The 26,963-nt window shown below is 43.0% G+C and overlaps 1 protein-coding gene across 1 annotated transcript in view; it reads left to right on the top strand.

Moving 5' to 3' along the window:
* Positions 1 to 26,963, top strand: part of USH2A (usherin) — a 4,817,015-nt gene that overhangs the window by 1,754,329 nt on the left and 3,035,723 nt on the right. Inside the window, exon 30 of the mRNA XM_069608572.1 lies at positions 6,053 to 6,238. Within this exon, the coding sequence (XP_069464673.1) occupies positions 6,053 to 6,238 (186 nt within the window). The remainder of the gene's footprint in view (positions 1 to 6,052; positions 6,239 to 26,963) is intronic.

Raw genomic sequence — 26,963 nt, 5'->3', positions numbered from 1 at the left:
TTGTCCTGATTACATTGCATTGTAAGGTTGGCTGTAGATATTTATTTTTAAGTCGCCAGTCTTGGTGAATAGCCATGACTTTGTTTTTGCCCGGTCAGAGTCCAATGAACTCTATGGATGGGTAATGGGCTTTCTGTGTGAGTGAAACGCCCCCACTGCAAGTGGCCCACACCAACAGCCCGAGTTAAGTTGTGCGATACTATGTTGGCAGCACTGGCACGGTAGTAAACGAGAGACTGATGCAAATATTAGGGATGTGCTCAAGAGTGAAACCTAAGAATGTGAAACATAATTAATTGGTTTAAATATTATTATTTTGCCATCAAGAAAGGAGCGGAAAAAGGAAGTTATGAATGTGTCCTGGGAGGATAGCTCAGCGGCAATGTGCTCACCTTGGAAGCAAGATGACACGAAACAACACAGGTTCGATCCCCGGGTCTGCGCTTAGAAACGTCTTTGTGTTAAGCACGTCATAAATATGCAACTAAGAGACATATTCCCCTAACAGCGCCTCGATGTCCCCGGGCTTTGTGAGCGCTTCAAAAATGCAAAATAAATAAAAGAACATGCTTTGGTCGAAATCATTTTGCAATGCACCTAACTTTCCACTATGCAGAAAGATTTTTACACATCACAGCTCAGGTCTGCTCCCAGAGCAAAGAGATATAGGGATATTTGTAAGGATTTGCATTCTCGGATGGGAGATGGGGATCAAGGGAAAGGCCTTTAACTTCATTGATGATAAAGCCGTAGTAAGTTTAATTTTCTTTCCTGGCAACCAAAACACACGAAAGACAAACATTTGGCACTTACAGTGGCAAGGCATCTCAAATCCTTTTCAGTTTAGTTTAGTTTAGTTTAGTTTACTTCTTATAAAGCGCAACAAACCTGCAGGCCTCAGTGCACTAACAAAAAACACAAAAACACAAAAAAACACAACGTAACAAAAATGCACAGGATAACATAAAATACATATATTAATCAGGCATATAAGAGCATCAAGGACAAGGACATTAACAAAATAATATGCATAATCATACAAATCAGTTGACTATCATGTTTAACTTGGTAAAGAAAAACATATTCAGCAAATGTGTACTTTTGTTCACAAATGAGGGCAAACTACTTGAGGCACATCCATCCACGTCCATTTTGTCCTTTATTACTCTCTACCATGCTCTACACAGACAATTGCTGCTTCAAAACACTGATGTCAACTAGATTACGAGGCTGAGAGTAGAGCAAAGAGGGCAGGGGAAGGCCACTCTGAACGAATGGAGGGTAAGCTGTTACGCTCACGTTTGAGCGTGATCTTGACAAGAGCAATGTGCACCGATTTTACCAAATGAGAGTACAAATGCATCCACTGTCCCGAAGCTGTGCCAACTGGCCACACGCTGTCGTCATGCAGGAGCTGATCATCCACAAAGATGTGGAGGACATTACGGCGTCACCTGGCTAATATTTTAGGACAGCCAGTGTGTGTTTGCTGACCGATCTGAAGGAGTGTGTCGGACAATGCTTCTAGATGTGTTCCTGGGTATAGGCAGGCCTTTTCTATGGATGTGGCTATGGATCAGGCAGAGAAGCTTAAACTCGATGTGGCCTTCAAAGGCAAGCCCGTGCTGAGCTTCAGTTGAAACATGACTCTGGAAAGGTTTTAAGTATGATTCAAATATGATTGGCCACCAAAACTAAGCCTGGTCTTTTTCCACAGCGGGTCTTTTCAGGTGGGCTCAACTTGCATCGGAGAGTTACCACCTGGCACAGGCTAGCAAATCCTTCCCATCATTGTGATTGGGTGATTTGTTTGATGTCCTTTGGAAATGTAGCTGCATTATCACACTGTTTTGCACTGGTTATGTTATTGTCTTCCCTCTGCTCTAAAAGAGCATACTTTTGCTCTCATGCTTTAGAGAGCTGGGGGACGCCGCTTTGGAGACCGAATGAAGGACATTGCCATCCAGTGTGCTCTATTTTGCATAGTTCCCAAGGACTAACATGTTACACCAAATCTACTATCAATTGGTTCATTCCTAGTCTGCACTACCAAACCTCCACTCACTAGTGTTCCCACTTGTTCATCATGCCCCGTGGTCGCAAAAGGGCAAAGGTTATGCACTTCATAAATAAATGACACTTGACATTGATGTTGTAAAATGGCTACCAGAAGAACTACCGCCCAATTTCATACCTTCTATACCCGTCCAATCACTTTGAGCATATGTTGGTGTCAGTCGCAGGTCTTTGTAAACATCTGTACAGATGAGTAATCAATGGAACCCGTGAAAGCTGACTTCCAGACAGGTAGATGGAAGGAATCAGTTCTCTATAGAGGAATATAAAGCAGATGTTCTAAGTTAAGAGGCTGGGTAATTAAATAGAATATTAGTGCCCTGAAAGGGCCTGCTGATTGCTTTATTCAGATAAAACCCAATACATTTAATAAAGGTCACCGCTCTTTAGAAAAGCGGGCCACCATTAGTGCCTGACTATGTAGCTTCTGCATTCCGTATTTCACCAGCGTCCACCTTAATGTCGCTATGTTGGCTAAAGGAAATGAAGTCCAAAAGCTCAATGATTTAAACAATAATCAGAATGGCAGGCTCTCTACAAATGGGGTGTTACCCTCAATGGAAATAGTTGCTAGGTGTAGTTTTTACCCCAGAACTTTAAGAGAAATGCAAGCAGGCCTTCACATTGTATAATGAACATACCAGCAAATAAGAATTCTACTTATACATGCCCTGCATAGTAAACTGGGGTTATTTTACATATGCTAGCTATAGTTTCGTTTTTATTTGTAAGCGCGGACCCGGGGATTGAACCTGTGTTGCCTCGTGTTGTCTTGTTTCCAAGGCGAGCACGTTGCCCCTAAGCTATCCTCCTGAAACAAAGAGGGTGTTACGTGTATAGTTGGAACGTAATATACGTTTAATTTTCAAAACAATGCCGAAACGTATGTCTTCCAACATGTAAAAAAGAAAAAAGAAAAATAGTCCAGCAGTTGTCAAGGATTGCTTCTAGCATCAGTGAGTAGGCGTAGTGCCACACTTTACACCACCGTTGTGGTGTTCTCTGCTGAATGATGGAAAATGGATACACAATCGCAGTTGTCCTCGGTATTAGCAATGCCATCACCCTCTTGCTTTCAAAACAATATCTCAATCTCGTTGAAACTCGAAATGCTTGTTTTTAAAAAAATATTAGGCCAATCGACAAGGGATTGTGCCACTGGGACTGCTGAAGTACCCCTGTACAAGTCAAAGACATGCACAGCATTCCATTGCGTACAATTTAGACGCCTGATATGTAAAACCCAAATACACATATCACCACATTTAAATACATTGCCAAAAATTGCAGTTTTGAGGTATTACAAATATTTGACAAACTACAACTAGCATGAAATACACACTGCAGTGTTTGTCCCGCGGACTTTGAGCTAACCTGTTACGTATTGTAATGTAAGTGGTCTTGTATAGCTCCCTCTGCCACTATTCGTGGCCTTGCTGCACTTGGCCCTGTAAGAAAAACGGGGTGGGGTTCATTATTGAGGCAGTGGGAGAGGCAGAGGCGAAACACGTCTTGTTGATGGGGGCAGGCAGTAGGGACTGGGCACTTATCAGTTTGGGCAATCGCCCATTGGGGCGGCCCCATCAATGGCGCAAGGGCTTCTCTGGTGTAGTTTAGGGCTGCCTCCCTGTGTGTGGTTGCTGCCCTCCCCCTTCCCTCTGAAGCCAGCTGAGTCAAGAGAGACAAGGCAATTGAAAAGCTGGCATTAGCATAACTAAAGGGCTTGTGGGCACTTCCTTCCTCTGGACCTTGGATAATAAGCACAAGTCGCCTGCATCTACATCTACATGCCCTAGGTTCCCATACAGGACCAATAACTCACTGTAATAGGCACATAGCGGTGCCACCCTCCATTATCCCTCCCAACCCCTTTTCCGGCTGAGCTCCAGTCCCCCTGCCTTATATCCTGTCTCCAGTGTGCACCAGATGCTCTTGCCCTGGAGACGCCCCTTCCTCACAGAGGATGGGTGGGAGATGCCTACAAGGGGGAGAGGGTGGCCAGATGGGTGTCCCGCTATGCGGGCACTCCCTCCAGCCCTCTCTTCGGAGGCTTGGACATCACCTTGACGTTCAGAACCATGCTTACTTTGCAGAGAACAGTTCAAGTATAGGCCGGGCCAAAGCATTTTTTTCTGTTCTGGAGAGAATGCGTCCCATTAAAATGGCTAATATTTTTTTTTTTTTAAAAAGAGCAGCAAGAACATCAGTGCATGTAAGCAAAATGGGCGCAGAAGTATTCTTATTGTGCGTCAGTTCATATGAGCACAAAAGCGTTCACAATGCTGTGTGTGCAGAGGAATAGTTGCTTCCCCCCGGCTGGAGTCCTTTACTGCCTGGGCTACTGATACTGATGGCCTCACAGTCAGCCCCTGGGTGCAGGTCAGAAGTGCCTGGTTCCTGGATGCCAGACCGCTTTCTATGCGTTTGGCGGAGAGATATCCACATATCTGATCGACTACACAGCCTAGGAGTATGTACACGTTCTGTCACCACAATACTAGCACTCATGTCCATGCTGTGAACCAACTCAAGAGTACACTAAGCACATATGAATCATCGACATATTTGATAACGTATTCTCTTACTAATTCGTAAAAAAGCGACGTATACCCATTTACGACACTTCCTTAATGAAAGGGAATGCTGACAATGGGGTAGATTTTGTTACAGGGAACACAAAACGGTAAGGAGGGAGATAGGAAAATAGGTAGAAGGTTGTAAAAGAGAGGACAGGGGAGATGGAAGTAAAGGAAAAGAGCGAGGGTACTTTGGTTTGGAACACCCCCATTTAAAAAGAGGAAGCAAAAAAGATGTTTGACATACAAAGCTGCTGTGCGTCGTCTTGTGTGGGTTTCTGTACATGTGACAAACAGTCTGAAAGAAAATAAAACACCAAAGGTTATATGTTAGAACCTCTGATGGCATTCTGCACAAGAATCGGGGGCCACGGCGAGTAAGCAAGCAAGGCACCCAGAATGAAAATCCCACCTTACTTTGAGTATAATGTGTCGAGCGATACAGCAACCTTACAAAAAAAGGGGGACATGTGATATCGCCACTCCAAAGTGGTCTTTATCGACAGGGCTGCGGAGCGCGCATGCATTTACGGCAAACGCCTCATCCATCATCCTGCCACAGACAGAACTCGGCGGGCCCCTGCCCTCCATCCCCGGCGCAGTCATCTGCGATGAAGCCGTTACTGGACAGACCTTTCCGCGCTACGGTTACGTCTAATAAATAGTTAAAGGTTATGAGAGACGCCTGACTTTTTATCCCCGGCTGCGCCTATACGAGCTCGCATACCTCTTTTTTTTTCTTTTAACATCTCCTTTTCCGCAAGAACTGATTAAAAGCGAATTTCAATGCGGACAAAAAAGGCCGGCCTGCCACGTCCAGCAAAAGTCTTCCTTCGAGCCTGCTTAGCGATTAATTTTGTTCCCATATTTCTCGCGTGGGGTTACTTGCTCTGGCTCTTTAATTAGATTTGAACAAATTGAATTGAGAAAAATGAAATCATACATTTCAGCTTCACCCAATTTGTGATATTTTTTTGGATTTGATGTACTCAAGATATAAAAGTGTCAAGCCACTGTGCATAAGAACCGGCCAATTATCCGGCTTCTTGCAGTTACATCATTATGTTGAGCCGACTTGCCCGCCGCCTGCTTCCCGCCCCCTCCTGTATGAGTGATATTTAAGCATGTTTGATGCATTCCATGCTTTTGGGGGGAGAGATTGAACGAGACAAGGAAAGATGTTATGTAGATAGAATTCTGAGGGTTTTGAAATATAGCCCAAACTGAGCGGCTCAAGATGTGCAGTCACATTAAATCAGTGGTGAAGTTACAACTTCAATAAATTGTCTTTATGCTAATGGTCGAGTCTGATTTACCGTGGCCATTAAACATGAAGAATAGGGGGAACTAGTCTCCTCAGGACTACCATTTTCTCTCTTTCCCATTTTATCCCCCTGCAGTTCCGCACAGCGTGCCAACTCCCTCCAGAATTTGCAGCATAAACAGTTACAGCGTGGAGGTGACATGGGACAAGCCTACCGGGGTCGCAGGTGTAATTGAGAAGTATATTTTGAAAGCGTACAACGAGGACAGGCCAAACGTGCCCGCCGCCACTGCTGTCGTCACCGGTACAAGGAGCCAAACAGGTAGATTTCATTAAGTGGATCTCAGATACAAGTAAACTCTTTCATTTAATTGGTAAAGAAGAGATATCTTTCAAGGTGACCATGTCTTCCATGCATTGCATTTCTGGCTGATTACAGGTTGCAGGACACGTATCTATGTCTTCTTTCATTGATGCTGTAGATCGTGGCCATGTTAATCAATGCTGTCAATATCCCGCCAGTGGATCCGTGCACCTGGGACTATTACGTACTTTTATGATGACAAAGTACTTCTATAATGATAAAAAGCCATTCATGACATTGTGGTTATTGCCATAGGATAATATTATATTAGTTTTCTTGCTCACGTCGAAATGACGCCATTTGTGTATTTTCTTGGTCAATTCTCATTTCATTGCACGCGGATCCACATCTACCTAGCTGAAGACATGGTCTAAAGCATGAGAACCTCTCCAATCCCATGTGATCGTAATCATTAGACCATTTTCTCTGCATTATTGGCAGGTCACACATTCCGCGGGCCAGCTTTCACCCTGCTTTGCCCAGCTAATTGCACACAAATGCCTCACTGATTTATATCCCAAGCCACACACAGGTCTAGCACCTACTGGTACACACACAGCACCTTCAAAGTGTGTGCTAGGCATACCTAATTTATCAACACAATCTTCCAAAAAGTGATTCTTCGTACACGCCATGGCTCAGCAGGTGATGACATACAAGGCAGCCTCACACTTGGCTTCCATCTGTGGCACCAAACACTGTCCATGAGAGATAAACCAGAGGTCACCCCACGATTGGACTCTGTGATCCCACTGGTGATGCTAAACCTCACCATCTCCACCAACACCCATTGAAGTGCCAAGGCTGAAGTAAAACCCGATGAACTTCCCCAAATATTCCGCAGGGCAGAACCCAACATTTCCATTTCTAGCAAAAATGTACTGAGCCCTTTGATGCTGTAAACCAGTCCCCCTGCTCCTCCCAAAAGCACCACTATGTCCCTCTTCTAAACCCCACAATTCTCCATGCCCCATCATTCCTCTGCACGGCAAGTTTTTGTTGTCTTTTGGCTGTGCATGAGCACTGAAACTTGACAAAAAGGTTTACTAGGGTTCACTGCCCTGCTTGAGGCTGCAAGGCAACCTTGGACAGTGGGACATGTTATAAGGTGGTGTGGGTGATGGCTGCAGCTTCCCTTGCAGGGCCCGCATCTCTACCCCTGAGTGACCTCAGACTTTCATCGACAGATCTCTGGAAGTTTGTAAAGTTTGCAGGAACGAAATTCAGATGAGTCAGCAAATCACTGAACATGTTCGGCGAGCGCCACTATGAAGTCAGCGCGAAAATGTTCCCTCAATTCCGCATGTCATGCACTGAACAGAAGCCAGAGAGAGCAGCAAATAGCCAGTAGTGCTCATAAAGCTGTTTTTTATTTCGTTTTTAATTGGCTGCATTTCCTCCACACAAGATAGCAGATTGTGGAACAGCTGAAGCCTCCCTCTCAATCCCATGACATGGTTTGTGGAAGAAAGAAGAGTAGGAAGAGAACCCCACCTCATACATGTTCGAGGGATAGGAAATAATAATACAGCAAGAACCTGCAACCCCGAAATCCAAGAGTTTGCGGCCCAAAACTGTACTGGAAGAATGTATGTGAATCCCACCAGTGAAAAGTGGCCCATTATGTGTCTTGGTCAGTTCAAGTGCCCGCTAGGGAACCAATCAGCGTGCAAGACATTAGATGAGAAGAACTGCAGTCTGTGAAACAGAAGAACAGCACTGAGAATTATGGGAAACTCTGTGCAACCCATGGATCCAGGGCATGTGCTTTAAACTAGCGCTAATTGTGTGGAACCTATGAAAAGCAGGACCTACTCCTGCAGACCACGAGCTACAAGGAATTGGATCCCAGAAAGGACAACCAAGACCACAGTGCCCTTTGGCCCACCATATAACATTCCTCCCTGTGGCTAGAGTCTGAACAAGTCCTATCCGGACATAGCGCATGGCAAGTGCCCCCAACAAAGGGCATCCGTGTGAACAGTTGGACCGTGGAGGCATGTGATGACTTTCAGGACAACACAAATAAGACAGGAGAATAGCCGTAATGCATTACATCGTATGGCTCAAAGGTCAGGGTACTATTGGGGTATATACATCCTTCCCTAAGCCACGCGGCATAGGTGAAATGCAGAGGAATCCTCATTTGCAACTGTCTTGCAAGGGTACATCTTCGGTGTGTTATGGAGTTACCTCAATTTAAGGCACTAAGACACTGAGTGTATGCATGATGGCATGTTGCCTTCATCCTCAGGTTCCTGAAGCAATAAGGAGTCTCACAATGAATGTACGAATTATAAGCACAGGCACAAACATATTTACTAACACCCTTGCAGATAGCTGAAAGCCGGAACCATAAATAGGCAATAGTGTACGGAGAGGCAGCAACCTACTTCCAAACAATGGTAATGAAATCCTCCCCTTTATCTGTAATACCACTTAACAAATTCATTTCATTACACGGTCTGCGGTACCGACCCTGTAATCATGATTAGGTTGAACTTCCCATAGGAAAAGCAGTTTTTCAGTGACTTACAACTTTGGTGCCATTTGACAAATCCTCATGAACATTTGCAAAATAAAGTATAGACCTGACTCTTAATTATTTTACAAAGTTTGGTGAAGTTTTGTTAAGTGGGGAAATATTACAGAGGGATGCATAGCTTTTGCAGTCGTATAGACATGAATGGGAAAACAAATTTGCTTGTGGCTGCAGCCAAAACCGCTGGATGGATTTTCACCAAACTTGCGTGAGGAGTGGCAGCCTGGTCCCGAAAGTGTGCTTTTGCAAATTTGACGTTAATCTGTCCAGTAGATGTTTTAAAAATGCCCATAAAATAGGCCCCCAAATATTAGTGATATGTCCGTCCAGTCTGTGGACTAACTTCCTGTTTCAAAGTCCGCATCCGCCTCTAGACCAATCACACGAGCCGCATAACATTTGCGACATCAGGTGTGACTGTCGATTGGTCAATTAAAAACATGAAGTGCATCAAAACTCTTGAAACAGAAGCCATGTTGAATTAGTGAACTGCACCCATTGTCCGCGAACATCGCAGGAAAACATATTGAAAAACACAACAATACATTTGTCAAACAAATTAACAATCCCTGCGGAGGTGAGGGGTGATGAAAATGGGATGGGTTAGTAAAAAAAAGTGCTAAAAATCTGGTATTTTTTATTCTCCGTTGTCTGCAAAATTCATGAACAGATGCTTAGGGATATTGCTGTGATGTTCGCAAACTTAACTAATGTTCAAGGACATCAATGCATATGTGTACATAACAGGGTTAGTGAAGAGACGACAATTTTTCTATACAGATATAGACCCAACGTTGAATGTTGTCGCAAAGTTGGGTGCTGTTTCGTCAAGAGGGGAAAAACTAGAGGGGGTCCCAACATTATTTTTGATTGCTTATAACTTTGGTGCTTTTTGACTAATCCGCACAAAGGTTTGCATACATATTATAGGCCCTGCTTTGAATTTGTGCACAATTTGAAGGGATCTTGTCAAAAAGGGGCAAACTCTTAGGAGGGTCCTAAACATTTTGAAATCGGTATAGGCTTAAATGGGAAAAACTATTCTGATTGCGGCTACCGCCCAAAGACTCGAAAACATGCTTTTTCAAATCGATCCTGTGTTTTTTTTTTTTAAAAAGCGTCAATATGTAGGTACACAAAATTGTGATTTAACTTTGGTGCTTGGCAATGACCCGGACAATCTGGCCACTGGCAATGGCCAAAAGGGACCGGCATGGCCACCAGAGCCCATATATGTGGTAAAACTTTGAAATCTGGACAGGCTTCAATTGGAAAGAACATCCTGCATGGATGCATTTGCTGGATGTGTAGCAAACAGCAAACATATGCGAGAAGCATTGGCAAGGACTCAAAAATGCGTTTGCAAATCTGTCCTGTATTTAATTTCTCAAAGTTTCAAAATGTAGGTACAACAAAATAGTAATATAGCTCTGGTGCATGCAAACATGGACAGAGGCCAGATTATCTGGGGCATGGTCAAAGGCCATGGCCAGAAAATCTAGTCACTGGCCATGGCTTCCAGTGCCCGCCTATGGTGTTTAAGTGGGCATGGCCACAAGGGACCAGCTATGTGGTTAAAGTGGACAGTGGCTGAAGCCCTCGGCAAGGACAGGTGCAACAAAAAAAAGTAATATCACGTTGGTGCTTGAGGCATAGCCTTTGGCCACTGGCCATGGCCACCAGGGACCAGCAATGGGGTTAAAGTCCCCTTTTTCTGCTTCTTATCTCACATATATGTGTCGAATCGATTTGGTAATATTGTTGATGTGTGGATGTCAGTGCATCAATTGAACCTACTGTATAATAATTGTGTGCACCACACACCAATTTTTGGGTGTTCTGAACATATACCACATTATGCTCATGACAGTGTTCTTCATGGACACTTTGTGTACACATTGCACAATGGGATGTTTCATTTCCGGCTTTTTTCTTGAATCTTCATGTTGATGCTTATTGATGGATGCAATGTACATACTTGTTCACCGTTGCGTGTCTATGTTGAGCTGTGGTGACCTCTTTGTCATGTTTATATACTGCATGTACAGCTATTAGCCCAGAGGATGGGTATTGCCCGAAATGCAAGGGCAATATAGCATTTTGGCAGAGACCGCTCAAAATTGTTATTTTAACGCATATATAGCTTGATCTTGTGTGAACAACAATTTTGGAAGTCATTTTCTTTGAACTACAGCAAATGAATAATGGTTACATAGGCAATCCGTTTTAATGTATTTCTAGCTGGGTTAGCTAGACCAAGGGTGTGCAACCCTGACCTCTGGCTTTTCACCCTAGGTCCTCAACTCTGTTATAGATTCAATGCCCATTGCTGAGGCATTCTTTAAAGGGTACGCACCGCAAATCTGATTTACAACATTTCAACTCACTAAGTTAACTGGGTGCATGTGCATACAGTAAGCAGTGCCCAATTACCTGCATTGTTTGTTAAAGTGGCCATGGCCACCAGCGATCGTCTTTATGGTAAAATGCTCGATGTCCGGATAGACTTGAATGGGGAAAACATTTTGCTCATGGCTACAGCTGGAAGTGCTGGAGGGGTTTGCAGCAAACCTGTGCGAGTAGCATCAACAAGCACCTGAAAGCATGCTTTGGAAATCTGTCTTGTTTATTTTATTTTTTCCAAGTGTCAGAATATAGGTAAAAAATAGTGATATAACTTTGGTGCCAGGACAGTGGGCCTGGTCCATGGCAAAGACAATTGTCTACTTTGATTTGCTTATTAGGGCCTGCAGCATGGCTGAAGCCCATGCCCCATGGATTGTGGCCACTGGCCACGGCTGCAATCCATGAACACTGACCATTGATCACATTATGGCGGTATAGTACACACTGGACCAGGATGCAGCATGGGTGCAGTGGATAACAAATGTGGTTTGGTGGGGCTGGGGTCATGGTCGACCCTCATGCCCTAGACAATTCAACCATGACTTGCCTCCACAGCATGCACTGCTGAAACTGATACATGTCACTATGTGCTGCAAAACATATGTTTGTTAAAGGAGATGTAGAGATGTATAGTGCTTTGATATCTGTTAAAAGAGGCATTATTAATGACTTATTTACAGTTCTGTAACATCATGAAACATTTCCACTTTTAATGAAATATTTCCACTTATAAGAACCATTGAAATTCTGTGAAAAACTTTGCAAAGAATCTTTGCTTAAGGGACCTTATAGTTAAGTTGCACTAATAAAAACCTATTAAATTCAATGAAAAAAGGGATATTATGGTTGCAAAGTCAAATTGAAAGAAATCAAATAAATTCACCAGTTAGTAAGCTATCCAACCATAACTCAGGCCACCACCATGCACTGCTAAGACTAACTCCAAGGATATCAAAGGTGACGTCAAAAATGTCATCATAGATGACATCCCTGATCACATGAATATGACAGCACTCCGCTGCAACAATCCTGATGGAAAGTCCTTACAAGTGGTCCTGTCTAGAGTGTTGCTAGCAACATATAAAGGGTGATCAGGAGGCCTCTCTTGAACTACTCCATGCATTACAAAATGTACTTATTGAAACAGAAATGTTCTACCAAAATTTTGTTGTCAATACAGCAATCTAATAGCACATAGGCAGTTACTACAGCATAGACACGTGTCAGTGGCTGCCTTCGGATCCAACTTCAACCTGCCCTGTGCCCATCCCTCAGACTCTACTACCGACTCTGCTCTCAGCAACCTCCATTTGGCCATTACCAACACCCTTGACATTCTTGTCCCAGTAATGAGGAACTGCATGAAACCTGCCGCCAAACGTAATACCTGGTACAACTCTGAACTTGCAGCTCTGAAACGCAAGTGCAGAGCTGTGGAACTGAAGTGGCAAACCTCATGCTCACTCTCTGGCAAACTGGCCTGCTGCCTGTTCCAAAGGCAATACAGACTCTCCATCCGTACCAAGAAAAGGGCCCACATCCAGGCACTGATATCGGGTGCATCCAACAACATGGCTGAAATCTTTAAAATCTGTAGGGAACTAGCCAACCCATCAGCAATCTCCTCCTCCCCTCTTCCTTCCCAGACCCTCTGAAATGCACTGGCCACACACTTCACCAATACAACTCTGGACATCCTGAGCACCCTTGCAAATCCTCCATCCCTCCTTTGCCTCCTAAGGCCTATCCCCCTCCTTTTTCTCTCTCTCTGCCTTCTCCCATGTCACACTTTAAGAAGTCACCAGAGTTGTTTGCTCCTTTAAGGTCTCTTTGAAACAGGTTTCCTCTTGCTCCTCCAGAACCATAAAGGACAACATTGTCTCTCTTGCCCTGTACTTGCTGATATCTGCAACCAGTCTTTCCCATCCTCTCTCAGGCAATCTCTTGTGCCCCCACCGGAAAAAAACCTTCAGCAGACCCTACGTGTCCAGCCACAACTCCCACCCTATTTCTATCACTTCCTTCCTTGGGAAACTGCTGGAGAAGCTGACCTTTCCACAACTTACCTCACACACTAAACTTGTTGGTGGTCTCCAGGACCATCATTCTGCATTCCAAGTATCCAGAGGCACAAAAAATGGCTCTTCTGAACATCTGTGAAGAACTGCTCCCTTCTCTGGACTCTAACTCTCTGACTGTCCTCATCCTCCTCAATCTCTACTCTGCCTTTGATATGGTTAACCATTCCATCCTCATATAAAGGCTTGTTATCTCAAAGTGGGCGCTAGATTGGCTTACCTCCTTCCTAACAGACCGTTCATCCCAAGTCATTTTGAGCAACTTCTCCTCACCTACTTCCTTCTCCACCTGTGGTTTCCCCAGGGTTCAAACATGTCCCTTTGGCTCTTCAACACTTACCTTGCTCAGCTTGCACTCCTCATTTCCTCCACCGCCAACTTCCAGTGCTACGCAGATGACACACAACTCTTTTTCAAACTTCCTGCTGACCCTCTTGCATCTTCCATCATCCCTGGCTGCCTATCTGCCATCTAGTCCTGGTGTACTTCCAACCATCTCTACCTCAATGCCAGCAAGACTGAGATCATTCACATTGGGACCCCTGCTCCCTCTATTTTCCCCTCACTCTGGCATTCCTCCATGGGCTCTCCCACTGCGCCTTCTTCTGAAGCCAGAAACCTTGAAGTCATCTGCGACTCCTCTCTGTCTTTTCTCCCTCACACTCAGGAAATTGCCAAGAAGTCCCACTTTCAACTGTTCCTTCTCAAAGGAATTCTCCCTTTTCTCACTTTCCCCAAGAAGCTCAATGTTACCCGAGCCCTGGTTCCCTATGGGCTCGACTACTGCAATAGCTTTCTCCCGAAACTACCCTCTTCCACTTTATAACCCCTCCAGCTAATCCAAAAAGGGCAGCAAGACTTATCCTTTGCCTTAAGACGAGGGACTGAATCTTGCCTGCCCCGTAAACTTGTCACTGATTCCCGGTTGTGACACAGATTCAATTTCATTCTCTCTACATCATCCAGAAGGCTACCTGGGGCCTGGGACCACGCTATCTGCAACTTTCTCTTAGTAAATATTCTCCTTCTAGACCACTGCAGTTCTCAGTCACCAACTCTGTGTGTAAAGCGTTTAGCTAAACAGAAGGCCGGAGGCTGATCACTTTCTTCGGCTGGCTCCCTCTTATGGAACAACCTCCCCATTCCTCTTTGTCTTGAGCAGGACCTCCTCAAATTCCGGAAGCTCCCCAAGACTTTCCTCTTCACCACCTCCTTCCCTTCGTCTATCCTCTGCTAATCTCAGAGTCACTGCGATTGGTCGCCAAGGCCCTTGTGTATCCCTTCAGGGACCTAACCTCCCGCACCCAATCAGCCCAGCCTCTGCATACCTCGCAGCACTTGCCTCAGCATCCAGCGGTCTCAATCCTGTCTGGAAGAAATGCTTCGAAAAACACTGCTACTACTGGTTCTGGTATTTTGTTCCAGACCGGCTCACTTAGGAGTCTGGCAGTAGGGGCAGTGAACTACCGGCAGGTCCAACATGCTGGAGCTCAGGCCCCTACCAGTAGAGTAATCACTGAAGCACCCGTACCATTATAAACATGCCAGTGCTTCATTGGTTCCCATTCCATTGAATCCTGAGGGACTCCAAGGAATGGGAACTTCCTACCATTTCTGGCACCCGTAATATCCCAGTAATGCCGGGATGTCAGTTACCGGTTACGGTAAGGCGAGTCCACCTTTAACTCGCCGGTAGCACGGACAGACTCATAATGAGGCCTTATGACCAGAAAATGACATTAAGATTGGAATTCATCATCTATAAAAATTGTATTGCATGTATGGGGCCAGTTTTTTGTTCCATGTATGTGCACCATGAGCTCAGGCTAAACCCTAAGGAAAGTACCTAGCACAATGTTAAGGTCTACATATACAGCACCTTTAGAGTATGCGTATAATGCTTTAAATGCAGTATGACAAGATCAGGTCCTCTGCATAAAATTCTTACTGTCACTGAACAAAAACAACTATCCCCGATATGTGATGTCATCAGTGATATCATCTATGATGCCATTTGGGCTGTCATCTTTGATGTCCTGGTTGTCAGTCTTAGCAGTGCATGCCGGAGGTACTTGATATGATTGAATAGCTTACCATAACTGTCAGATTATTTCGATTTTCTCTTGCAACCATAACGTTCCTTTAACAAAGATTTTTTTTCAATTAATTTCAAGGGTTTTTATTATCACAATTTTACTATAACGTCCCTTTAACAAAGTTTTTTCAGTGAATATATACAAAGAACCAACACAAACAGATGGGCAAATGTATAAAGTTGAGTAAAAGAGGAAAATTAGTGAGCTACTTGGGATTTGTTCATGGCCCTTGAAGTAGTGGCTAAGACTGCAATGTCAAGATTAAGAGCGTCATCTAATGTTTCTTCCAATGATTATCAGGCCAGTATTACATCAAATAAAGACACTTTTGGAGCAGAAATCGAGGCACTATGATATTAGACCACAAATCATGTTTGCTATCAATATTTATAAAATAAATTACAATTATGGCTCAGGGTAATCGTACAAACCTTCTTATTTTCAGCTCCTTGCTCTTTATCCATCAGGCTAACCCGACTCTGCGTACTTCTCTTCCATCAACACTACTATTCCATTTCTTACCCCCTTTCCTGTCTCCCTCATGGCACTCATTCCACCTGCCACTACCTTGCTCTACTTCACCTTAAGCATCCATAGTCACCCAATCCCTGCATTACGTCTTCCATCAATCTCCCTCCCACTGGGGAGTCAACTTCCTCCTCCGTCCTGTAAATGTGTAACACTTTTTTACAACTAAAAGCACCCATTATTTTCATAGACATAGACATGGCAAGCACACTTGAGTGGTACTTAGCAGATGTGCTTTTAAACTTTGCTATTTCTTTTTTGTATGTGTGTAATAGAAAGTTGACATCCACAAGGATTTCGCTACTGTTTGCTAAAGTTACTGGATTTTGTAAGTGCTCTTCAGTTCCAAAATATTTGCTTTGGATGTGGTGTATTTCTTCAAGCAGTTCTTTGTCTGTACCATGTAGGAGAATGTAATCTAAATGCTCCAGTGCTAAAGCAGGACTTTTTGCATAGTACAGATTTCTTACAGCAGAATGGTGTGTTGCTAACATTTTGATATGGTGGAAGGTTCTTTTGCAAGCAGGTCCAGAAATGCAGGATAATGAATGTCCTCATAGTCCTGGGAATTCGCGCACAGGAAAGGAGTCCATAGTTTGTACTATTTTCATTTTGCTTTGCAGTTGGCTTTCACATAATGATTGAGGAACTGCTGCAAAGATTTGATAGAGTTTTGGCGCACCTTAAACATTGATGTCCACAGCCATTTTTTAGATGGGGCGTATTGGTTTGGTGGAATGGAGAGTTGATGCTAAGTTTGATGGGGATCTTTTTGAAAGCAGTGTTTTTTCTTCTGTTATGGTATTGTCAACATTTTCATACCCTCGCCCACTGCTATGTATGGCAATGTGGTTTGTTTTTGCTTGTTTGTATGCTTCTTCATTGAAATATGGCTCTGTGCTGGTGGTGTGACTCCACTCACTTGTACACAGATGTTGCCAAAGGTATCTATGCTGATATTGTGTTTGTTGTGAGGTACTGGTTGTAGTTTACTAATTAATTTTGTTAGTGGTTTCATTCTGTTTAAAATTAATATTAAGTGTTTCCTTTTGACGAACATTGCACTGTCTACAAGAGCTTCCAAGATCAGTTTTCTGCAGTAAGTTTTAAGGGTTGAGCCTGATTGTTCCCCTGTATTTATAAGGTTCTGAAGGACTCTGTGGTGGAATTTTCTTTGTGAAATTATGTTTTGGAATGCTTACTTGTGGCTATGCTACCATTTGTAGGTGCTCTGTTAGCACTAGTGGTAGTTGCAATTAGTACATTTCTTTTTATTTTTACATTTTGAAAGAGGAGATACAGTTTCTTTCCTATTAGGTGCTTCCGTTTTCCTTAGTGACTGTATTAGTTGCTTTGTTTGAACTTTCTGTACAAATTCTGCTAGAGGCCGTTGGCTATTTTTTATGCTTTTAGTTTGATCTGCTCTATTTCTGTGTTGTTTTCTATGGAGTTGCTATTTGGTAGGCATGCTGTAGTGTCTGTTGGAAAAAAAAGCAAAGGGTGGATGTGAAGGTTGTGCAATGTATATGTGTGCACTGTGCATGAGTGTTTGAATATGAGGGTAGGAATACATATAGAGGTATGTGATTGTGTAATGGGCTGTTACTTTAGGTTGGGTAGGCTGTATTGGTATCTGTGTTTTACTATAGTGGAGTTCAGATGACAATAGGAAGTGGGCACCTTTTGAGGTGCAATGAGTAAGAGTGAAGCAAATACTGGAATTGTGTAGCCTACAATACAAGAACACAGCACTGTCTGAGTAACAGGCAGAACACTTCCATAGTATTGCACTTACTTTGATGGATGTTGAGAGTAGGTTTCTTTTAGGTTGTATTTTGCCAGTTGAGATGACACTGGCTTTCAGGAGCGTGGTGTTCACTGCAATTGCGAATGAAGGAAGTAAGCACATATGTCTGTTAATGGCATAGTGATTTCATTTGGAGAGTACACTATTTAACATTGTAGGAGAATGTCTTGGCAGGAAGAGTTAGTTTGTGTGTGTGAAATTGGATAGCTTTGTATGTGAATGGGGACTTGGGAGCATCAGCATTTTTACTAAGGGGTTTAGTGGTTTATTATAAGTGTGCCGTATGAGGTGCACTTTGCAAGTGTGTGTGTTGCTGTATGACTGTTGGGTTTGGAAATGGATTAGTGCAAGTTATAGTAGGGTGAGAAACAGGTTTGGAAATATGTACAGATTGGAAAGGAAAATGTTTTCGTGTGGAATTCCATTAACTTTTCTGCAGATAGATGCTTGATATATGAGTGGAGAAATCAATTCAGTTGTTTGATTTATTTATCCACATTTACAAATTGTACTGTTCTCAATGCACACATACATTGTTATGCTCTTTAAATAATGGTGTATTCTGTGAACTGTGCAAGGTGAGAGACAGGCACTCTGTTTAAGTGCATGCAATCTATGTACTTGTTATGCTTTGATAACATACATGTAGTTCTCCTTTTCTGTGTGTGTTTTAGGAATCATATAGCAGGTGTGCTATTGGGGGAAGTGGTTGCAAAAATGACAGAAGGAAAGAAGAGAATAACAGATTGCTAATTACAGTGGGTGATATGGGTAAATGAAAACTTTCAAAGCACATAGCATTGTAAGTGCCACTTGATTATAGGTGATGGGACACATGACAGTATGCTTTTTGAGTAGGTTATGCAGGGTAAGTGGCAGGTACACTGTCCACAGGCCTTTATTAAAGAGTTGCAAATGTGCTGCACACAAAATATTCATACCTGTAGTTTGTGTTGATGGATGAAGATGTGGATGAATCTGGAAGCAGAAATCCTGGATAGTTTTACAGTATTTTTTGCTGGCGGTGCTTTTCAATCACAGGAGGCCTGCACTCTGAGTGTTTATCAGTAAATATGCAGTGTTGAACAGAGATAATAGAGTTGGATGTAGAGGATTTCATGTGATTGATGGATGGCTTTGTGATTGCTTACCAGTAGCCAATGAAATAGTGCTGTAAAGTGTAAATGGAAAGTGAAGAAGGTCTGCACCTGTCTTGCAAGATCTGCGGACACTACAGTAGGTTAAGAATTGCACGTGCCACATCCAGGCCTTCTCAGCTTGCCTGGCATGGAAATGGGACTGTGGGATTTATCCAATCAGGTGTGAAGGGTGTGCTTAACAAGAAGGGATGGTAATACTTTTTGCTGTGTAAGTTGTGTAGTAAAGATGGCTGGAGTTATTGTATGGATAGTGGGAGATTCTTTTGTATGTGATCTGGAGAGCTATGCACAGGCAAGAGGGATTTCTGCAGATCTTGGTTTTCCAGGCCTGGAGGCTTTATGGTGCAGTGTGCATGGCTGCAATTTGCAGGCACTGCTTGCTGTTTGTAGAAACATAGCTACTTTTGGTAGTCCTGATGTTTGGTGGTGCACTGTGGAGGAGAGCATTTGGGCTACATCAGTGTCCCAAGTTTGGTTCCTGTATTGAAGTTGTTTATGGAAGCCCTCATGGTGCTTTTACCCAATGCAAAAGTGTTTTTTTCAGAATTAATACCAAGAGCACAATGGAACAATCCCGATGTCTTCAATCCCCAGCAAAATGTTGCAAGGTGACTTTTAATAGAGGCCTGGGTGTGGTTATGCAACGTGCTGAGATGTTTGTTTTCTCCATTGAGAACATTGATTCCCTTAGTGTGCATTACTTTACTGGAGATGGCATTTCGTTGTCCTTCCTTAGAAATGCTCATTTTGTGATGTCATCTTTGATGTCATTGGTGTTAGTCCTTGCAGTGCACAGTGGTGTTGTGAGCTATGGCTGCTTAGCATACCATAAGTAGTGAATTTCTGGGGGTTTTGGTTTTTACTTATAACCATAATATGGATAGGTGGTTAGTAGAATTAACTAGGGGGGTCCTGGGAGTCCCTCTGCCAGACATTAGTCCTGGTTATGAGAGACTTACCCAGAGTCTTTATCTCACTATCTTTCACAAAGAAGAAATATTAGTTATTAGTGGAAAGTAATTACAATGTCCCTTTAAAAACGTTTTTGCACTGAATTTGATAGGTTTTTCTTAGGGCAACTGAACCATAAAGTCCCTTTAGCAACGTTTTTATACTGAATATATGTATATATATCTGCCTCATGTTACTCGCATAACAACCTTCTTTCTCATCCCTGTCTACTAAACATTATTCTACATCTTCTTTCCTACACTACTCTTTCTCTCATATCGTTTCACCACTAACACCTAATTCAGATATTTCACCATCCTTATACTGTTTCTCACATCACATTCCTTAGACATATCTCCATAACCCTCCTCTTCATATTACTACACCACACTGCAACAATACACTACAACACTTCTATTCTTTCCCAGTACGCAACATTTATGTATACATTCATATTCACAACACTCTCTCTCATATACCTTAACTAACACCAATGCATTAGAACCATTACTAAAAACACATTACTTTAATTATATTCACCTCCTTCTTCCCCATACCAATAAACCACATATATACCACCTCTCCAAATACTTCACTCCTACCTACCACTATCTAAGCATTCATCTTCCACATCCCACTACTCAATCGTACACCACTCTTTATCCTCCCTCTACAATTACACACACACAACCCTCATCCCTATGCGATAACACCTACATAAAACATATACAACTTTAATATACACACTTTTGTTACTAATAGATACTAAACAATGCCTACTAAAAGTCTGCTCCGACGAAAACAGAGATAGAACAGACATAAAATGAAGAGCCATATTGTCACTATCCACTAAACAATGTATAGAACACGTAAAAACAACAGAACAAATAACTGCACTCATGCAAAGTACTGCAATCAGCACTAACAAAAGTAATCCACCTCCTTCAAAAAATAAAAGCAAAAAAATATGTTGCAAAGAAACCACAGCTGAAGATCAACCTCAAACTATATCTAGCAGTGTCTATGTAGCCACAGTAAAACAGTAAAAAAAACATTTTACAAAACATGTTGTGTACTTAGCAATCTCGAAAAGAAATCTGACAAGTCACGTTCTGCACATAAACACAACCAGACCAACATTATCCTTGAAGCTTTGATTTACAGTGCATTGAAACTGAAAAGATCATGTTTTATACTAATTTTATATAACAACCAACATGGCCAGACCAATCGAAACAACATTCAAGATACAAAGACTTTGTACATCCATAACTCATATACTAGACCAGGACTACCAATTCCAGAGGGAGGGATTGAACAAAGAAGTGACAGAACACTCCTCTATCTGTCCATACACCCCCCACCCCTAGTCCTAGGAGACGGTGGTGCACCGCTTATCTATGAAAGGATAGAATAAGAGGATAAACAGTCTTTGTTGTCAATGAGCTCCCAGAAATCTGTTAACATGTCCTGGTCTGTATAGCAACAAATCACACATTCCTATAATTCAAGTTGTCATAATCTATAACTGCCTTAGCCTTAGAATTGGGGTCATAGGACATACAGAGAAATGTTTAAAAAGTGGTAACACCACATTTGTGAATGTCACAGGACTGAATGGTATTTAACAATTGTATTCCCCCTGGATCATACCACACTATTAAACATTGTGTGCCACCCAATGTGTATTAGATCGAGTGCACAATTGCTTTTGAAGACATAAGAGGATGAGAGGTCACTTTCTCTCCAACAAAAACCGTCTGGTTTATATTGCTTAACAACTGGTTCTGCAGACTGTGTGCCTCAAACGGTTTCAATGGCCTACCACCATAATGGCCATCTTCATAAGGACATTCTTCTAGGCTGCTAGTGTTATTGTACGACTAGGGGCAAGACCAATCATATTAATTCAGTAACAGAATACTTGCATGCTGCCGTCTTTGTTACCATGGGAGAGGCAATGTGCTTAGACTGTGCCTAAAATAATGTTAGAACAACTCCTTTCAGTGTCTGTGTAAACAGTGTAATTTGTAATAGAGTAATATACTCTTGTTTTTAACGCCAACGTGGTGTACTTACAGTGGGCAACTGTTGGCAAGACCCTTTTCCATGTGAGGAACCAAATCTCGATGGAGAATAATGTAAAGAGGCTCAACCTTCATGCATCTGAAATAAAGCCAACCCCTCAGGACATACACAGATAGATCAGGGCACTGGGAGGGTCTTCTAGATGCCTGTATACAACACTGATATATCTCAAAGTCCCACTACAGTGCCTTCATATATCAAGCTCATGTTTTGTAATAGCAAGTTTACCAAGTAAACCATGTCTGTTCCTAAGGATGGAATTGTAGTGTTGTGCGGGTAATAATTACCTCTATGCCACCTGAATACATATTGGCCCTCATTACGACCCAGGCGGTAAGTTACCGCCTGGTTCGTACCCTTACCACCATGGCGTAAACTACGTTTACGCCATGGTGGTTGGCGGATTTACCGCCCCATTCCAAGGTGAGTGGGGTGGTAAATCCCCATTTCCCATTTTACCCTTCCCCATTCACATTTTTGCCCCATAGGGCATAATGGGAATGGGGAAAGGCGCTAATTACGCCACCGTAAATTACGGTGGCGTAATTAGCACCAGGTCCCTTTGCGGCATGGGTTTTAACGCCTGCAAAAAGCAGGCGTTAAAATCACCATCACGCAAAGGGACCTTGGAATCAGGCGTTAAGGGTCGGCGCCGTTTACGGCACCGTAAACCCCTTAACGCCTGGGTCCTAATGAGGGCCATTGTTATTGTGGGTCTAGCATGGAATAATACCACCTTCTGGCACCCAGTTGTTGTGGTGACTGGGTAAATAAACATGACAGAACCTCCACCAGAGCATGTAAGCCAGTGCATGCGCATTACCGTGAGGTGACCGCACAGCTCTGTAACAGCTAGCGGTTACAAAATATCAGACACATAATGTAAAGGTTCACTGCGGCGGCATCAACTCGAAAATAGCCTCATCCAGCAGCACTCTGGCAGGATAGTTCTACAGCTGCGGCACTGGCGGAATTTCTGGTCGTATTCATTTTGAGCTAAAAAAAGGACCATTGAAGCCTATGCTCCAAAGCGGGGGCCATTTTAGCATGGTGAACATACAGTCATGTATAGATGCAGCAAGGAAAAATCAACAAATTCCACACTGCCCTGTCATTAGATCGGAATTTGCTGCAAGAATCTGAGCAAGCACAGAATTCTAAAAGGTTAATATACTGATTGACTGCAAGAGTTTGCCAACATATGGTATCATTAAGGCCAGTTCGGTTAGACCCTAGTCTGAAAATCAATTTCTGCTCTCGAGTAAGAAGAAGTGTGTGAATATTTCCTACATGAGCTGGGAAAATACTGATTACAAAATAAATCCTGCACTGTGGGCGATGTGAGCTTTCTATTGCGTATGCATGATTTATGCTCGGTCATTCTGGTCTTGACAGGCCTGTTGGTCATACCTACATATCTAAGGCACAGGGACATGTGATTAAGTAAACAACACTGGCACTGTTGCAACTACTAAATTGGGTCTGTCGCCATGGTGTACGCATACCCAATTCAATGGTCAATGAACTTTTGGATTGTTGCCACACAGAATATGTCCTGCAAGTTGCATGTCCCATGGATTTCGAGGTCTGCCACAATGTCGCTTGGTTCTCGAGTAATCCTTTGCCACATGGGAATGTACAAGTTAGTCATGTAGGTTCTGTCTCCTTTTCAGAGCTAATCTGGGAACTTTAAATTGGCCTGACCTACACTCAATATGGGCCATAGCTTCTTGATCTCTTTTTTGAGTTCATTAATCCACGCGGAGAAACTAGAGACTGCCGTTATCCGCTCTTCATCTGATCTTCTTTTAATTTACTTTAGCATCACATCCCTCGGGATGTTACTTGCTTGTTTTCTGGCATTCTGGAGTAAACGCTTTGGGTATCCATGTGATCACAATCTGATGGTCACTACTGCCGCTTGTTGATCAAAAGTCACTCTCTCACAGAGCAGTTGAGCTGGAATCGTAGGAACTGCCCAAAGGGAACATTTTCCTTTAAGGTTTTAGGATGAAAGCTACTTAAATCCAAGTTTCAGTCTGTGGGTTTCCTGAAGACCGATGTTACTGGCTTGCCACCTGTGGATCGGAATTCTAAATCGCAGAAGTGACTAACTTCCTTGCTGGTAGTCGAGGTGAAATTCAGGAAGGTGTTTTGGTCACAGAGCCAAAGCATGAACCCGGGGAAGGACTCCTCATAATGATGTTGTCCATATACCTAGCCCACAGGGCTATCTGTGCAGCATGAGGATTGTGTTCTGCATAGATTACATCACTTTCAAATTGTGCTACATATACGTTTGCCAGAGACAGGGCAAATAGTATCACACATAGCAGTACCCAATGTCTTTTTGAAAAATAGATTGATGCACATAAAGACATTTTTGGTAAGGGCCAGTTCCACCAATTTTATAAAAAGTTCACAGGGACCTCTACTGGTGGAGCACTGTTCAGCAGTATCTTCTCTATAACTCGCAGAGTCTCTATTTGTGGTATCTGGGTATAAAGAGATTCGATGTCCATTGTGACGAGAAGTTGTTGAGAAGCATCAAAGTGTATATCCCCAAAACATTCTGCACTGCCGTAGTGTCTTTAAGGTATGGCCTCTTTTCTGGGATCTCAGGTTGTAAAAAGACATCAACAAATTGAGACAATGGTTACAATATAGATCCGATCCCGGACACTATTGATCATCCTGGGATTGGATCAACCCCCTTGTTTACATTGGGGAGCATAAAGAAGGCCGGGATTCTAGGATGTAAGGGACATAAAAAAGGCAGCTTCCTGGTGCTAATACATCCTTCACATAAGGCTTCCTCTGCAATTGGTCCAATCAGGCTCCTGAGTGTGTCAGTCGGGTCTCGTGCAATATCTGGTAGTTGGCTCTGACATCTTGCAGTCGTTCCGCCACGGCATCGTATCTTGTGGTGTCCATGATAGTAATTACTCTGCCTTTGTCAGCCGGCTTGATGTTAATGGATGAGTTATTGCTCAGTTGCTTCAGAGCAGTTTCTTTGGTTTTAGAGAAGTTACGGAATTGGCGAGATTGTTATTGCTTCGGCCGTAGTACTTGTGGCGGGAGGGTAAAACATGGATTTGGGATGTAATCGGGTAACATCTCATCTAGATCCATCAGGGATCTGATCACTGAAATAATGTTTGAGTCTTATCTTCCTCATCAATTGCGATATTTCAATGCATGTTTGAAATGGGTCGTGTAAGGCAATGGGTATAAACAACAACGCCCTCTGAAGAACTTTTTCCTCAGTTGTGGTCAAGGTGTATGATGATACATTTATTACTAATACATCTGTTTGTGCCTGGCTCTGCCCCTGTTTCTTGTAATTCTGGGGGAGTATACCTGCTGTGTGAGCATAAAAAGCAGATGACTGATGCGCCTCATCCTGGATGTGAACACTCCATTCATTGTGTAGCTCAGGCTCGTTAGACGGATCCACTCTCTATTCACCTTATGAGCTGCCACTTGAGAAGCTCCAGTTAAAGGGGATACATTTTCTATTCCTCTTCTTTGACTTCCACCTTGATTGTTGCGGTCCTTGTTGGCCTTCCTTGTTGGTGTCCTCGGAGTAATATGCATCAGTTGTATACGGATAAATCTTATCATGTTTAGGCTGCAATACCTTTTTTAAGTTTCAGTATCTTTTTGTTAAGGTTAAATTCATGAAATTCCTTAATCTTTGCATCTACTTGCTTTTTAAAGGCCTCCAGAATGGTACCCAGTCAATTTACCGAAAATGAAACAGAGTGGTGCATTTCACCAAAGACCATAATACCAACAAAAAAAAAGAGGAAAATATTCAATAAATATATAAAGGGCAGTGGGGTAAGGGGTTAAAATGAGTTGGGATGGGTTTGGGGTGGCGTTATAAGGGTAGAAAAACAGGTGGTCGCGGAACCCCACCAAAAAAAAGTATTTTGGTTGCGATGAAATGTACCAATCTGAATTTTTTGTCTGTAAAATCCCATATAATCGTCCAGAATCACTTGGGTTTTTAGTTGTTCCAGTTTGGTTTCAGATTCACATGTGAGTTTTGTAGACACCTCTTTGGCTGTGTTGATGATTAGAATTAACCAATCTCTGGTGGATTTATTAGAGATAAAGCTCCAGTCTTTCCTGAATTGTATCTGGTCAAGGAATATTCAGGGTTCTATTTTGATGATCAATCCGTTTGGTGCCATATGCGTTCTTAGATATTCTGTCATGATCACTCTGTGTAGTTCAGTCCGGAAGAGCCTCTTTCTCAGTCCCTCTACCTCGTTTTATTCATCCGGGCTTGGTCTGCAGCTAGCCTAGAAATATCACCCATCATTCCAATGATTGAAGTAGTAGCTAAGTGTTACGCTCACCTGGTCTCTGCGGAGGCGTTGGGGCACGGTTGCAGCCCTCCCAGGAATGTGATCACCCCCGTCGGATCTCTCCTCCTGTGGAGAGGCTGTGGACTGCGACAATTGGTGACTCTGCTCCTGCACGAATATGAGAAAAGATGAGCATGCTGCTCGGTGACTATGGTACCTCTCAAACCCTTCTACACAAGGTGTCATTTCTGTGGGCATGTACCGGCCTATAAGGCTCACCTGGTATTTGTTGATGATGAGCTCTCCGTCCTGCTGCTTCTGGCAGGGGCGCTTGTTGGTGGGATCTAGTTCCTTCACTGATCCCTGGTGAGCAACAATCCAGTCTAGCTGTGACTATTCTTCTTTTGATTGGTAGTAAGTGTTTCTTAATATCTCTTGTTTTTTTCTCTTCCTGTTTTTCCCCTTTCCGCTTTCTGTCTTGTATTATTGCTCTTGATTTTGTTGTTATTGCCTGAATAACGTTTTCTCTTCTGCTTTCTTCCCAATAGATGAAATTGCAGCTCAACAGCAGCTGTGGAGTTGCGGAACGTGGCGGGAGGAAGATAGATGAAACTGCAATGTCTGACAACAGGTGAGTGATGGTTTAAGGGTAAGCGTGAGATGGGACGGGAGCGCAACCTAAAAGTCAATGGACCTCATTCCGAGTTTGGA

This window comes from Ambystoma mexicanum, chromosome 4q (assembly GCF_040938575.1).
Source record: "Ambystoma mexicanum isolate Mex_15411 chromosome 4q, UKY_AmexF1_1, whole genome shotgun sequence".
In the NCBI taxonomy this organism is placed as follows: Eukaryota; Metazoa; Chordata; class Amphibia; order Caudata; family Ambystomatidae; genus Ambystoma; species Ambystoma mexicanum.
This window is presented reverse-complemented; position numbering and strand designations above follow the sequence as displayed.